Source organism: Odocoileus virginianus, chromosome 3, assembly GCF_023699985.2.
Source record: "Odocoileus virginianus isolate 20LAN1187 ecotype Illinois chromosome 3, Ovbor_1.2, whole genome shotgun sequence".
Taxonomy (NCBI): Eukaryota; Metazoa; Chordata; class Mammalia; order Artiodactyla; family Cervidae; genus Odocoileus; species Odocoileus virginianus.
Window position 1 is genome coordinate 41,312,417 of NC_069676.1, and position 15,344 is coordinate 41,327,760.

The following is a 15,344-nucleotide window of genomic DNA, read 5'->3' on the forward strand; positions in this document are numbered from 1 at the left end:
CTCATGATGTACTCTGCATATAAGTTAAATAAGCAGGGTGACAATATACAGCCTTGACGTACTCCTTTTCCTATTTGGAACCAGTCTGTTGCTCCATGTCCAGTTCTAACTGTTGCTTCCTGACCTGCACACAGGTTTTTCAGGAGGCAGGTTAGGTGGTCTGGTATTCCCATCTCTTTCAGAATTTTTCCAGTTTATTGTGATCCACACAGTCAAAGGCTTTGGCATAGTCAATAAAGCAGAAATAGATGTTTTCCTGGAACTCTCTTGCTTTTTCAATGATCCAGTGAATGTTGGCAATTTGATCTCTGGTTCCTCTGCCTTTTTTTTAATTATAAATGATTATTAAATATACCCATAGGACAAAGATCAGGTGAAGAGAGCACAACAAATGTGTGAACAAAGTTTTGGATTGAAAATTGTCTAGAAGAGTGAACAGAGCTAATTAAAAAGGAAATCTAAACCTGTGGAGAGTGGGGATGTCAATGAGAAGCTACAATGAGAAGCTAGGTGAGATGCTGAATAGAATCCTGGGAACCTCAGGAAATGATGCCACATGCCATGGAAGGCAGCAGTACCAGCTACAACTAAGTGGATATTGCCTAAATCTGAAGATGGAACAGTCGGACCCAGTGTATACTCCCAATTCCAAGCAGAGAGAGGCCCACTCCTTATCCAGTTCAGCAGGCGACCAGGAGCTGACTTTATGTAAGTGAAAGTCGCTCAGTTGTGCCTGACTCTTTGTGACCCCGTGGACTATGCAGTCCATGGAATTCTCTAGGTCAGAATATTAGAGTGGGTAGCCTTTCCCTTCTCCAGGGGATCTTCCTAACCCAGGGATCAAACCCAGGTCTCCTGCATCGCAGACATACTCTTTACCATCTGATCCGCAAGGGAAGCCCAAGAATACTGGAGTGGGTAGCCTATCCCTTCTACAGGGGATCTTCCTGACCCAGGAATCAAACTGGGGTCTCCTGCATTTCAGGCAGATTCTTTACCAACTGAGTTATGAGGGAAGCCCTGACTTTATGTAAGAGTTGAATCAAAACAGTTCCAGACAGAAGAGTTAAAACAAAGAGGCGTTGTGGAGGTTGGGGGAAGAGATGCAGTCAGTATTGTAATAAAAAGGGATTAGGTAAAAGTTTACAGTCCTTTGCATTGCTGGGCTCTGAAGACTACCAGCAGCTAAGGATACATCTTTGACCCATCTTTCTTCCACCAGAAGGGTGGATAATTTTTTTGCACAAAAACTTAAAGAAACAGAGGAGCCTCAAACTAAAGAGTCCATAAATTAACACATCTCACCCTCCCATGCAGAGCTTCCAACAGCTTTCTAGAGCCTTATACTTAGAAATGGACAAAAGACATTTGAGAAAAGCTTCCAATGTGAAAGGCAAAACCCGAACAAACAGAAACAAAACTCAAGAAATAATTCAAGAAGAAAACAAACAGAACAATGAAAAAATTATAATTAAGAGGCAGCTCACATGGATGGGAATATGAAGCCAAGGAATAGGACAAGTTTTAGCTCTTCATTTCACCATAAGAACCTAAGTTTCTTCTCTTAGTAGAAAACTGCCATCCTACAAGCTCAGAGAGATAGGCCAAGTAACAAATGGAGGTCACAAAAGTAAATTCCATGTTTCTTCATGTCTTTGCATGCCCATCTCCACTGCCACATTCCAAGTCAGCATCATCTCTCACCTGGACCATGACAACAGCCCCCTAAAACCCAAAGTTCTCCCTGCTTCAGACTCATCTCTGTCAAACAACTCTACATAGAATACTGATATGATCTTAAAAAAACAATGAATCTAACCCTTTCAGGTCCCCAATTAAACACTCTCAAGGGCTTCCGGTTGAACCAGACATATAAGTCCAATCCCTTTGCACTGGTCAACAAGGTCTTGCATCATCTGGTTTGTCTGCTTCTTCAGTCTCTTCTCCTTCCACTCCACTTGCTTCTGCCCATTCTTTCTCCTTTCCCACTTGCCAATCACACCCAGTTCTTTCTGTTCTTGGAACAGAAGTTTCTTCTCACATCCATTTGTTCTGCCTAGAAGTTCCTGCATATCTCTACTTGTATTGTTTAATTGTTTATTGTCTGTCTCTTTCCCATGTAATAGACACTCCATAAGATCAAGCGCCATGATTATCTTGTTAACCATTCATATCAGCATCTGGAAGAGTCCCTTACATGTAGGGTGTGCCCAGTAAATATTTATTGAATAAGTAAAATTGTAGTTTAAAGTCTCCAAGTTTCTCAGACTTGTGGACACAGTGGGGAAAGAAGGTGGGACAAATTGAGAGAGTAGCATTGACATATATACACTACCATGTGTAAAATATAGCTACTGGAAAGCAGCCATATAGCACAGGGAATTCAGCTCGGTGCCCTGTGATGACCTAGATGGGTGGGATGGGGTGGAAGGGAGGGAATATATACTTACTGATAGCTGATTTCCTAGTGGCTCAGATAATAAAAAATCTGCCTGCAATGCAGAAGACTTGGGTTCAGTCCCTGGTCTGGGGAGATCCCCTGGAGAAGGGAACAGCTACCCACTCCAGTATCCTGGCCTGGAGAATTCCATGGACTGTATAGTCCATGGGATCCACAAAGAGTCATACACGACTAAGTGACTTTCCCTTTCTGGGAGGATCTCTCATGCCGCAGAGCAACTAAGCCTGAGTGCCTGTGCTATAGTGCCTGGGAGCCAAAACTGCTGAGCCCACAAGCTGCAGCTATTGAAGCCCAGTGCCCTAGAGATCCTGCTCCACAACAGGAGAAGCCACCACAATGAGAAACATGCACACCGCAACTAGGGGGCAGCCCTTGCCCCCTGAAAGTAGAGAAAGGCCTGCACAGCAACGAAGATCCAGTATAACCAAAGGTAAATACAAATTTAAAAACTCCCTAGAGAGTGGGTATACAAGTATAGAAGAACATACCTCACAGGATAATAAAGGCCATATATGACATACCCCCAGCTATTGATAACATTCTCAACAATGCAAATTAAAACCACAATGAGATATCATCTCACATCTGTCAGAATCGCTAGTGTCAAAAAGAACACAAATGAGAAATGTTGGTGAGGATATAGAGAAAAGAGAACTCTCATACACCATTGGTGGGAATGTAAACTGGTGCAGCTACTGTGGAAAAGAGTATGAAATTTTACAAAAACACTAAACATAAAACTACCATGCTAGTCAGTTCAGTCACGTCCGACTGTTTGTGACCCTATGGACAGTAGCCTGCCAGGCTCCTCTGTCCATGGTATTCTGCAGGCTAGAATACTGGAGTGGGTTACTATGTGCTCCTCCAGGAGATCTTCCCAGCCCAGGGATCAAATGGACATCTCCTGTGGCTCCTGCATTGTAGGTAGATTCTTCACCCGCTGAACAACTGGGGAAGCTCCAAACTACCATATGACCCAGCTATTCTGCTCCTGGGTATATATCTACCAGAAACAAAAATACTAATTTGAAACAATAAATGTGCTGCAATGTTCATAGCAGCATTATTTATAGTTGCCAAGATATGGAAGGAAACTAAGTGTCCATCCACAGATGAATAGATAAAGAAAATGTGGGTATACTGTTTCAAAGGTAGAGGCGAAATGGTCTAACATGAAAACATACTGAACCATTAATTCCATCCCGAGATAAAAACTATATTGATTTTAGGGTCAACATTTCCCTTGACCCAAATGTATTCCTTCACAGAACATTCTGCAGTGATGAATGCTCACTGATGGAATTTAGGGGAATAAAAGATGTCTCCTTTTCTGGTAGGTGAAGCTGAGGACACCAAACTGTTCTTAAGCACACACAGCACCCAGCCCATAGTCAGTGTTCAATAAATATTTATTCAATGAGTTAATTATTTCTGAGAATACTGAAATGACATCCAGGCACAGGCTGTGAACTCTTAACACTGCCAGTCATAGCACTTCAATGTGGAAAGACACCAGCACAAAACACAGTTCTACAAATGACTCTAAACTGTTCACAAGGTACTTATTCTTAATGAGATGTCCAAAATGTACAGTTGATGCTTATCCACATTTATCTAATTACTCATTTCTTCCAAACAAGTTGTATTACATAGTAGGGTAAAAGAGAGAAATACTGTCAGGCCATCTACAATATCCTGTTATTTAAATGAATATTGAAATAGTCCTAGTCTTACTAACAAATCAAGACCGTTTCCAAAAATTGTGTAATATATATAGGGTTTGGGAAGCCCAACTCCCATCTGGAAGTAATTAACCACATAAAGAGAACATACTTGGCTTGTCATTTCTGGTTAAGGATGAAGTGTCTGAGTCTCCTGGTTGTGTTTATTTTTCCTTCTTAGAGAACAGTTAATGTATAAAACAGCATACTTTTCTACTCTATTAATCATTCAGGAAATCTTTATACCTAAGAAATATTTGGGGGGATTTACATCCTCTAAATATTCTAAAGAATATTTTAAATGTTTTAATTTCACTTTAATTATCATTTTATGTCACAATCCCTCCAAAGTTACAAATTAAAATTGACTATTTAAAATTTTGATATAAAAAAACAGGTTCTTTTGCCTGAGCATTTTTCTTTTGTCACTTAAATAACCACGAGGACTTCCTTTACCTCATGAAAAGGTAACTAATTTTTCCCACAGATTGGCTAAATTGAGTTCTGAACCAACCTGAGCAGCTGCTATGCTTGAAGCTGGCTAGTATAGTAAAACAAAGTATTCAACGTAACAGAGGAGTTGATTTAAACCGATAAAGAGCAGGAAACTCGGAGCTGAAGGTGATCCGAGCTCCTGACATGGCCCATTGTTTCTTGGCACACTAAGGCACTCATCACATTAAGTGACCTCGTATCTCATCTGGACTAAATACCAAAGCTGAATGCATCTATTTAAGGCAGATGTAGCCTCATCCTTGAATTTCCAGATCTAAATCACTGTTGTCCTTTCTCATTTATTTTCTAAATTGGCAGCTTTTATAAGAGTAACTGAAGAAAAACAGGTTTCATATGGAGGAGGCAGCTGGGAGACTAGTATATCCTCCTCAATTGTGTAGAGGAGAATCTTTGAAGTTTAAATTTAGCAAACATAAGCCCTGAATATTAACGATGTCCTATGAAAGAGACTAAATTACAAATAAAGCGTAAGGGGATGGGAGGAAGCCAAGCTCACATATCTTCAAGCTACAGTTACTCAGTTATAGCATCAAAACACTATGCAAAAGTGTTCTAAGTCAGACAATTTTAGAACTTATCTATATAGTTGAACTATTTATCTACTCCTAATTTTGGCATTGACTTTAATACTTAACTTCCATCAAACTCCCCCACCATTTTCAAAACCTTCCGATTGCAGACCAAATTCCATACTCAGCCACAAAACTAAACCATGATTAAAAAAAAAAAAAAAAACCCAAACAAACAATAAAGCAAAACAAATTCCCCTGTTTAAGGAAATAAATGCCAGTTTAGGGTGATTGGGGAACTATAAGGGATCCTTAAAGTGGACAGATTTCATGTGATCCATTTGAAGATAGCCATATTTAAGGGAGATTTTTTTTTTCCTTCTTTCCTCTAAGTTACTTTATTGTAAGAATGCAGGATATAGTACATTTTCTTGTTTGTTTTTTAGTAGCTAAGTTGTGTCCAACTCTTTTGCAACCCCATGGACTGTAGCCCACCAAACCTGTCCAGGGGATTTCCCAGGCAAGAATACTGGAGTGGGTTGCCATTTCCTCCTCCAGCGGGTCTTCCTGATTCCGGGATTAAACCTGGGTCTGCTGCATTGGCAGGTGGGTTCTTTACCGCTGAGCCACCAGGGAAGCCCTATAGCACATAGAGCTAACAAAATATGTGTTAATTGATTGTTCATGATACCGGTAAGGCTTCTGGTCAACAGTTTGTTAGTAGTTAAATTTTGTGGGGAATCATAAGTTACATGTGAATTTTTTATTTTTTGGTCTCGCCATATGTGAAATCTTTAGTTGCCCGATCAAGGATGAACCTGCAGTGGAAGTCTTAACCACTAGGACCCCAGGGAAGTCCCTACATTTGGATTTTTGACTATGCAAGGGGTCAGCACCTCTAACCCTTGTGTTGTTTAAGGGTAAACTATATTTTGATAAATAATCTTAAAGAGGTTATGGTTTTCAGAGATTTGTAAGACAAAGTTTTCAATTTCCCAAAGAATTGAGCTGCTGCCTAAATGATATCAAAGGGCCAATCTGCCCATTAAACTATGTTTGTTTCTTTACACAGAAAGAAAGTTTCCAACTAAAATGGAAATCCTATGATTTCTATGTTCTAGAACTTCAGGGTTCAGTGCACTATGCCTTCAAAAAGTCTGCACAAAAAGTTGAACACAAAAGTCATTTAACAGGTGACCTCTTTTGGAGCACATAATTCAACTCCAAACCATTCCACCTTAGGGGCAAAAAGCTTCCACTACTACTCTTGTCAAGCCTGGAATATCAATCCCCAGCTTCCACTGCACACTTTGTGGGCTCAGGCAACTCTTCTGGCTCCCTTTAGCATATTAAGGGAGATTTAATAAGCTCAGTTGTACCCTGTCACCATCACTTGTAGCCTGACTATTCCAAATATTTTTTAATCTTAAGAATAACAAAACATCATTTCTCTCTTACTCTTGCAGCCTCATGTACCCAAGAATAATGACTCCAAGTTATACAACAAGATGGCAAAGTTATTGGAAACTGGGCCACCTGAAGCTTTTGTTTTCAGTCCCATTTTTCTGAAAAAGAAAAAGAAAAGAAAAAAAGGGTTTTGAAGGGAAAAAATCATGAGGTGATAAGAACATTTATGACAGTGCAGGTTTATAAAGTATATGCAAGATAACACTAGGAAACAACTCAAAAATAAATATTTCGTTCCCAATAGCATAAAAAATACTTAGAAATAAATTTAATAATATAAAGTTCAAAACGTATTTGAAAACTACAAAACATTTTTTTATTTTTTAAAACTTATTTTAATTGGAGGCTAATTATTTTACAATATTGTAGTGGTTTAAGTGAAAGTCGCTCAGTTGTATCCGACTCTTTGTGACCCCATGGACAACACAGTCCATGAAATTCTCCAGCCCAGAATACTGGAATGGGTAGCCTTTCCCTTCTCCAGGGGATCTTCCCAACTCAGGGACTGAACTGCACTGCAGGCAGATTCTTTACCAGCTGAAGATCTAAATAAATGGATCCACCACACCTATGGATTGGATGTCTTGATGTTAAGATGGCAATACACCCCAAACTAATCTACAGATTGAACACAGTCTCTATCAAAATCCCAGCTGACTTCTTCAGACACTAGGCACCAAGCAAAGATAATTTACAAGAATGAGAAGTACTTGCATCTTGGAGGTACTTTTTTTTAATATTTATTTATGGCTGTGTTGGGTCAGTTGCAGCATTCTGTCTTGACTAGTTGTGGACGTGACACACTAGCTGCTCTGCAGCATGTGGGATCTTAGCTCCCAGACCAGGGATCGAACCCACGTCCCCTGAATTGAAAGGCGGATTCTTAACCACTGGGCCACCAGGGATGTCCCTTGGAGGTACTTTTGATTTGTAGATGAGGGTTTTACAAACTCAGGAACAGAAATCACTGCTCAGCCCTGGACTCCCTGCCTCCAGGTCTCTCTCAAGGTAGATTTACTGAAAACCCACATAAAAGCCCTCATATCCAAACAAGGGCTGCTCTGTAATATAACCTAGTCACTGCCAGCTAAATTTGGTGCTAACAGTGCTAAATTCACCTGGAAAAAACCTGCAGGGGTGGAGTGATGGGAGCTGAGGGAAAGCAGCAAAACCAAACTAAAAAAAAAAAACACTTCTTGACTGCCTTCCGAAGGTTCAGAGTTTTAAATATACAGAGAAGAAAATACGTTTTAAAAATCTTAAACTCTGCAATTTCTTGGGAAAATTTGCAAGGCTGTTTCCTTTAAATAAAGCCATCTAAGGCACAGAGTTAGTACCAATCATTAACACAACAGAAATTGGCTATAGTGTATGTTGTTTAGTTGCTAGGTCATGCCTGACTCTTTTGTGACCCCATGGACTATACAGCCTGCCAGGTTTCTCGGTCTGTGGGGTTTGCCAGGCAAGAACACTGGATGGGTTGCCATCTCCTTCTCCAGTGGTTGAACCTACATCTACTGCATTGGCAGGCAGATTCTTTACCACTGAGCCACCAGGGAAGCCCAATATATTGTATACTTTCTAGTCTAATTTAGGTAGAGAGTTAGTCTAACTCTGAAAAAGGGATAGTAAGTTAAATTGAGTCTAAGACTAGCTTTTAGACACACTTCCTCTCCCTCTCAAATGACCATTTAAAAGCAAATCTTTAATTAAAACCACACACAGAAAATTTATGCCACTCACAGGAATTTATTCCTCCATTAAGTAAGACTATAGCACTCTGAGTTGTCTAGAACTGCAAATTTCACCCAAAATTCTTGCTAATTAAGTTTTTTTATTTTCTTACATCAAAAAGAAAACTCCTACAAAAAGAAAAAAGAATCACTTGGGAAAAAATTTAAAGTTCTCCAAAAGAAATACATTTCATTTAAACATTTGGCCGTGAGGAAGGCAGCTGTTGTCCCTTTACATTGACAGATGCCACAGAATATGCTAATCTACACAGGCTCCTCCTCACACAACACACACTGTAGTACAGACAGAGATTTGACACAAGAAACTTCCTCCCAAAGGCACAGACAGGTGTGCGGCTTTTACACTGGCCAGGACACTCACGGTTTTACTTGACGGGAGTCTGTGTTAACGACATGTACACTTAGTGGCTATCATATCTTCATATTCTTTATAAGCGATTGAGCCATCAGGCTCGATGGCCAAAACACTCAAAGGACTGTACTTGGCAGGTACACAGGATGGTCTCGGCACTGAGGAGTCAAGTTTCTCATGGATGATGTTCTGCACCATGGTGTGAACCGGAGAGCCATACCGATGTCCGACCGCCCTGGGACAGTCCCCTTTACAGTATCTAGGGTTGTATTTGTGTGGGGCCACAATCCAGTTGTCCCACTTCAGCTGACTAAAGCTAAGTCTAAAGTCATGGAGCTCACATTCATTCTGGGGAAAAAGAAACTGTTTGAAATATTCACTCAGATTGGATGAAGCTGGAACCAGAGGCTTCTTCAATTCAGAGCTGACACTCTCCTGGTCTCTCCGGTGACGGGACGATCTTACACCCTCAGCAGCTTCTTCTCCCATGGGATAGGCAGACAGCCCTCTCTTCTGGTCAGGACCCTGTGAAGGCCTCTTTTTAGGGTGGAGGGAATGCCACCTGTGAAAAGCCTGAGCACTTGTGTCGTTCAGATATAAAAGCAGTGAGGGCGCTACGAGAAGAGTCATGTTAAACAGGCTGTCCTTTGCTGAAGGATGCTGCAGCTGGTCTTTCACACATGTAAAATTTACAGACATGTGAATATTCCTCTTGTGGGAGGCCACCAGAGGTTCAAGAGGAGCTGTCACATCAATCTCAATCCATTTGTATTTCTTTCTAAATTCAAACTGTGAGTTAAAGGTAAATGAGTATGGAGCTCTAGGGAGAGTCTTGCTAGAAAACTTTGGCTCTTTTATCACCAGGTTGCATACACATTTAACAGGAAAGGGAAAAGAAATGGAGTTGTTGAAAGTATATAGCAAGACTGACTTGAATAAATGTTCCACAACAGTAACATGATCCAGGTTAAACAGCAGGTCCACTGATGGAAGGGTTCCTGAGAAGAAAAACAATCCAACAGTAATGCCATATGTAACAGGAAGTCAAATCAATGAATCAGTACCTCAGTATGTGCTTCTGTCCCTTTTCCCCCCACTTTCTCAAGCCTTAAAAGTCAGGATGGGATAGAGGTTATAAAGAAAAAGCAAGTTATCTGCACCATATCTAAGTCCCAGCACTTACTGCTGGATCACCAGAAATTCAGAATAGCTTTAGTGGTGAATTAAAAGAGGGAATCATTATAGTTTGAAGTTTTAGAATCTTAATAACTTGCTCCAAACAAAGAGGAAGCTAAAAAGGAAAGCAGTATCCTTCTCTTGGAAAGTCTTTAAGAGGAAAACTATCAAAAGACACTTGCCAGGCTTGTTAAGATAACATTCTAAGTTCTTACCAGCAGAATCAATAAAGAAAAAGTACTTGTCTAAGTTAATTTGGAACACTTGAGACTGACAACAGATGGAAGCTCTAAACCCACTGTAACAAAACAGGACATCAAGGAAGGAGAAAGGGTTTAAGATAGCCACAAATGACCTGCTGGGTTAGGAGGGTTTTCTGTAAGTCTCGAGTTAATGAATATAATTTTTTTTTTCTTTTTTTAAATAGCACTGCTCCCATCTCTCTCACACACACAAGATTGTTGACTAACACATTGTCCTTGTATGGATCTAGAGTTTCACATAAGGATTTAAGCTTTCCTCTCACAGAAAGCACCAAACGTGGGGAAAACATCCTGTTTACTAAAGCACACCAACAGCTGAAAGAGGTACTGTAGGTTCATGTCCAGGCCCACATTGGTAGACTAGAAAGAATATACAATGAAGTCAAAATGTTTTTTTTCCAGTCCTGATTTTGTGACCCTGGACAAGATGTTAACCTCCAGCAGCACTCTCCCCAGGCTTTAGGGCCATTAAATCCCCTCTAGCAAGAGATTTAGCCTACATCAACCCATGAGGGCATTAGGAATAAACAGTAAGATCAAGTACCAGGTTTGTTTGGATTTGGATATTGAGTACCATGCAAAGTAAAATGCAAGTCAAGGAGCAAGGGCCAACTCCTTTCGTAACTGAAACGCAAAAGGTCTTTCTTCTTCCCTCCACCCAATAACCAATCTGCTCCCACACACCTGTCGCCTGGTCCCCAGGAGCCTGCTTGTGCTGAGCATAGGGGGTGAAGAGCCGAACAGTGTTGTAGAAGTGGCTTCTGTTGGATTTAGGGGTCCCCTCCTTGGTAGCGTATGTCTTATAGAGCCTCTTCATGTAGCGCAAAGCTCTGTCATCTGGCTGCAGCCTGGGGGGTCCCCTGTGCCCATCATACAGAACCTTTAAGAGAGGGGAAAGAAGACCAGGTCTGTGTCTCCCATCTAGATGCTTCAGCAAGGACCAAGTCTCAGCCTCAGATTCCAACGCAGTTCTAGCTACAGTCTGAGCTTCTCCCCTAGAAGGCTGAGAATTAAGGCTGATAGGAAAACAGAGCCAGGCAAAGCAGCAAAACCAAAGGAAGAATTTGTTGGGAAGTGCCATGGCTTGGAAGAATTAGCAAGGAACACATTTCCCCATACCAGTCTTCTTCCTAAAAACCAGGAAGCGCCTCGGTTGGTCTCTTATATAAACTTCAGGTGTGTGGGTGGGCTAGTTTCACTTCTGTAATCAGACCTTAAGGATCCTTAGCTGAGGATAATTTTTATCAGCTGACAACACCCTAGTCATCCAGTTTGTCCTAATTAGATACAGATTTACTTGGTTATATAGTTTTCCTTTTCCTTTCCCCTGGCATTTATTTAAAATCTCTTAAGTTAATGGACTAGCTATGTAGCTGAAAGGCTAAGAGAAAGTGAGGAATGATCTTTTTTAAAAAAAAGCTGCCCATTTCTTGAGAGAGATTAGGATTCTTAAAATGTTCCCTAGGTGCTTGCTGAAACTTCCAAGGCATGTGGAAAAGCTAATTATTCATGATGATATCCAGATCTGTTGGTATGCAACTTATGGTATTGGGTTTACTCTTCCCCCTGCGTCTGCACCACCTCTCCCACTTCCAGGTGCTTAGAATATTTATTTACTGCATGTTGATTTGGACGGTGAGAGAAATTCACAACTGGAATTAAGATTCCAGAAAGAAGAGAACTGCTATTTTGCCTAGTTCTCTCAGGTAGCTTTATAAGGATATGAACTTGGAATACTGCAATATGCTTTAAAAAGGAGATCACATTTAATCTTGACTCATTTTAAAATATAATATCTTGATGCCTTTATTTTGGTCTGCACATTCATCTATGCATACTTTAATGGAAAGGTTTAAAGACATTTTCAGGTGCTAGAAAATAAATGAAAGGTTTGCTTTTTATTAATCACTCAAATGGTGGGAGAATTTGCTAGGTATTTTTGTTCTTACCTGTATAAGTACTTATGTTCTTGCCTCTGAGCTAAGATCAGGTTAGAGATTATGTTTCAGAGAAATGAGACATGGGTGCACTAAGAAGAGCTGAATATACTCACCGTGTAAGATACAGAACCAGTCTGTGCAGTACCCAGGCTGATAAAACCGAGGTATATTGGTAAATTTTAAGTTCATTGTCTGCCAAACCTCCCTGGCCCGGATCTGGCAAGGAGGGTTATAAAACACATCCAAACTGCTGAATGAGAACTTAGTCCTAGATTACACATGGCCAGCAATTCCATGAAACAAAACAAAACAAAACAAAAAACCATTTAGACACATTGCATCAAGTGGAAAAGTCAGTCAACTGTACAGGACAGCAGTATCCTTAAGTAGAAAGCACTTTCTGAAAATGGAATCGCCTCACACGCGACGTTCCTGCCTCCCTCCTGGGCAGTGGAGTGAACAATGGGCAACGTGACATTCGGCCCCAAACAAGAACTCTGTCAGGGCGAAGCAGGCTGCGATGGAGGTTGCCTCTTCCCTCCTACAATCGCTAACAGCTGCTTATCACTTGCTGGACTATTACCTGTGGACTCTTGTGGCTAAATGGAAACATTTTAGCCAATAAAATGGAAACATTTTTATTATCTCTTGGGGAAGTCTACACCCTGCCAGTGGATTCTAATCCGGTGGCTGACAAGAGAAGTCTCAGATCCGTGTCCCTGATTCGGATCCTGGGGCCTGACCATAGCCGATTCCGGTTCCAGCTTACTGGACATGACTCTACAAAACCTCGCGTTGACTGCCAGGCGGCGGCCTCAAAGACGCTTTCCACCGCGCCAGGACACCCGACCCTAGAGCAGCTCTCGAGGTTGACAGGCCCCTCGCTCTTCTACTGTTAGTCCGGTTCCAGCCGCTTCCTGAGGCTCCGAGGAAAGCTGGGAACCGAAGAGAAGATTGAGGTGATCCGGTGGGGGGCTCCCCGGGACCCCAGAGCCCGCCCAGAGGCGCTTGGCCCCACCCCAGAGCAGGCACCGCCCACTTTACGTCACGCGGCGGGGGCACGTCTCTTCGCCACGGGGGGGCGATGGCGCCGTCACCTGGAGACAGTCGGGGAACTAGTTCTCCCGGAAGTGACCTCACCGCCTCCTAGCGCGGCGTCCGATCCTACCGGAAGTGGCGGACGGAAGCCGGAGGGTCCTGTGCTGAAGCGGACGAGGTGACCCCGGTGTGTGAGTGGGGCCGCATCGCGCGGTCTCGGGGACCCCTGGAGGGTGGGGTTGCGTTCTAGGTTGGGAGGATGAGGAGCGCCGCGGAAGGACTCGGGTTGACGGCAGCAAGTCCCGGGCTTGAGCCCAACGCCTGTCCACGCTCCGTCTTGCAGAGGCCGCCGCGACCATGGGCCGCGAATTTGGGCATCTGACACGGGTGCGGCATGTGATCACCTACAGCTTGTCGCCCTTCGAGCAGCGCGCCTTCCCGCACTACTTCAGCAAGGGCATCCCCAACGTGCTGCGCCGAACTCGGGCGTGCATCCTTCGCGTCGCGCCGCGTGAGTGCCCTGGCCGGGCGGAGGGGCTAGACTCCCATCCACAGAGTGTACTGCGGGTCTCCTCAGTGAGCACTCTGCAGCTCGCCATACACACGCTTTCTCTTACAATAGTCTTGAATGCCGTTGAACTGGTCATATCTTCCCCATCTTACAGATGAGGGAGTTGGGTCACAGAGAAATGACTGGCTCAAGGTCACGTGTGATTCCAGTGTCTCCCTCTGAGTTCACCTTTACCCACTTCTTTCTTAGCAGTGAACTGTTTTGTGTTAAAGGTGCAGCAGATAGTGATGATAGTTGCACATTTTGACTTTGCTAAAATCCACAGAAGTGTACATTTCAAATGGTTGAACAATGAAGTTTATGCTATGTCAGTTTGACCTCAGTTTTGTGTTTTTTTTGACCTCAGTTTTTAAAGCATTTTAAAATGTGCAACAGGGGAGCGATAGGGAAGATTTGGTCACAATTCACAATTTTCCTGGATAAACCCCATTCTTTTACACAGCTGAAAAGTGGATTTGAAGCGTGAACTTTTTGATCACCTGGTTTAAGAGTCATTTCTTAAGAACTAGAGACTGGAAAGCAGAATATGAGGTGAATCAGAAAAGAGGACTGGGATCCATGTGTCGTATATGCTCACTGCTTACTCTCATTTATTATTTTTATAGCGTTCGTAGTGTTTTATCTTGTCTACACATGGGGAATGCAGGAGTTTGAGAAATCGAAGAGGAAGAATCCAGCTGCCTATGAAAATGACAAATAAGCAACTCATCTGGATAATGGTTCCTTGTCTCTGAAAGACCCTTCTCTGGGAGAGGAGTGTATATTGTAGTGTCTTGAAGACACAATAAACTTATTATGGACTTCACTGTTGTGATTTTGTGTGTTGTGTAAGCAGAGTCCTTGGATGTGACTGCCAGTTTTCAAGTTCATAAATTCCCCTCCCCAGCATGATTCCTGAACCATTTTGGCTAGTCTGAGTTTGGGAAGGAGTGTGGCTCACCCCTTGTTCTGTAATCTACAAGACTAGCTGCAACTGAACAGTTGTGGGTGGCATCAACTGTAGGGAATGTTAGCTCCCTGCCCACTGCTTCCATATTGACAGTAAAATCTAGTAATTACTGTGTGTCAGGTATTGTTAGCCTTTTACACAAATAATGTCTTTTAAACCTCACAGCTACCTTTGGTGTTTTTTCCTTCACAAGTACCTTTGAAGTATCACCATTACACTTATTTTGCAGATGAGGACACAGGCAGAGAGGTTAAGTAATTTGCCCCAAATTTTAAAACTGGTGAATGGTAGAATCTGGCACTAAAGTTTCTATTCTTTTTTTTTTTTTTTTTACTCATATATATATTTTTTCATTTATTAGTTGGAGGCTAATTACTTTACAATATTGTAGTGGTTTTTGTCATACATTGACATGAATTAGCCATGGATTTACATGTATTCCCCATCCCGATCCCAAGTTTCTGTTCTTAAAGCTATGCTGTATTACACGATAGCTATCAAAGGAAGAGGTGAGGCGACTCCTTTACCTCTAGAACTGAGGTTAGCAAACTGGCTGTGTTTGTACCAGGTTGCTAAAAGTGCTTTTTAGCCATGTATGACCCATAAAACCTAAAATATTTACTCTCT

General features: G+C 42.0%; 2 protein-coding genes across 6 annotated transcripts; one reads left to right on the forward strand and one right to left on the reverse strand.

Moving 5' to 3' along the window:
• Positions 1-3,852: 3,852 nt before the first annotated feature.
• On the reverse strand, positions 3,853-13,287 carry GDF9 (growth differentiation factor 9). 5 transcript variants are annotated; one of them, XM_070465353.1, is made up of 4 exons: positions 13,204-13,287; positions 12,273-13,094; positions 10,904-11,099; positions 8,404-9,778 (listed from the first exon to the last, which is right to left on the reverse strand). In XM_070465353.1, exons 3-4 carry the CDS (start codon positions 11,034-11,036, stop codon positions 8,814-8,816), a joined length of 1,098 nt encoding a protein of 365 aa, XP_070321454.1. In that variant the 5' UTR covers positions 11,037-11,099; positions 12,273-13,094; positions 13,204-13,287; the 3' UTR covers positions 8,404-8,813. The 5 variants fall into 5 exon arrangements, with proteins under 5 accessions (XP_020753233.2, XP_070321454.1, XP_070321455.1 ...); XM_070465354.1 differs by lacking the exon at positions 13,204-13,287 and having other exon boundaries at positions 12,273-12,427; positions 12,929-13,197; XM_020897574.2 differs by lacking the exons at positions 12,273-13,094; positions 13,204-13,287 and adding an exon at positions 3,853-6,772 and having other exon boundaries at positions 8,790-9,778; positions 10,904-12,266.
• Positions 13,288-13,289: 2 nt separating this feature from the next.
• On the forward strand, positions 13,290-14,573 carry UQCRQ (ubiquinol-cytochrome c reductase complex III subunit VII). The gene is made up of 3 exons (XM_020897582.2): positions 13,290-13,384; positions 13,541-13,708; positions 14,374-14,573. Exons 2-3 carry the CDS (start codon positions 13,555-13,557, stop codon positions 14,466-14,468), a joined length of 249 nt encoding a protein of 82 aa, XP_020753241.1. The 5' UTR covers positions 13,290-13,384; positions 13,541-13,554; the 3' UTR covers positions 14,469-14,573.
• Positions 14,574-15,344: the final 771 nt, after the last annotated feature.

Bases quoted from the DNA above. Each gene is read 5' to 3' on its own strand.
- GDF9 (XM_020897574.2), bottom strand. From the start codon at position 11,300: ATGGCACTTCCCAACAAATTCTTCCTTTGGTTTTGCTGCTTTGCCTGG. The intron at 9,779-10,903 runs GTGTGTGGGAGC...TTTTCTTCTCAG, and splicing joins TCCTGGGGACCAGGCGACAG to GAACCCTTCCATCAGTGGAC.
- UQCRQ (XM_020897582.2), top strand. From the start codon at position 13,555: ATGGGCCGCGAATTTGGGCATCTGACACGGGTGCGGCATGTGATCACC. The intron at 13,709-14,373 runs GTGAGTGCCCTG...TTATTTTTATAG, and splicing joins CATCCTTCGCGTCGCGCCGC to CGTTCGTAGTGTTTTATCTT.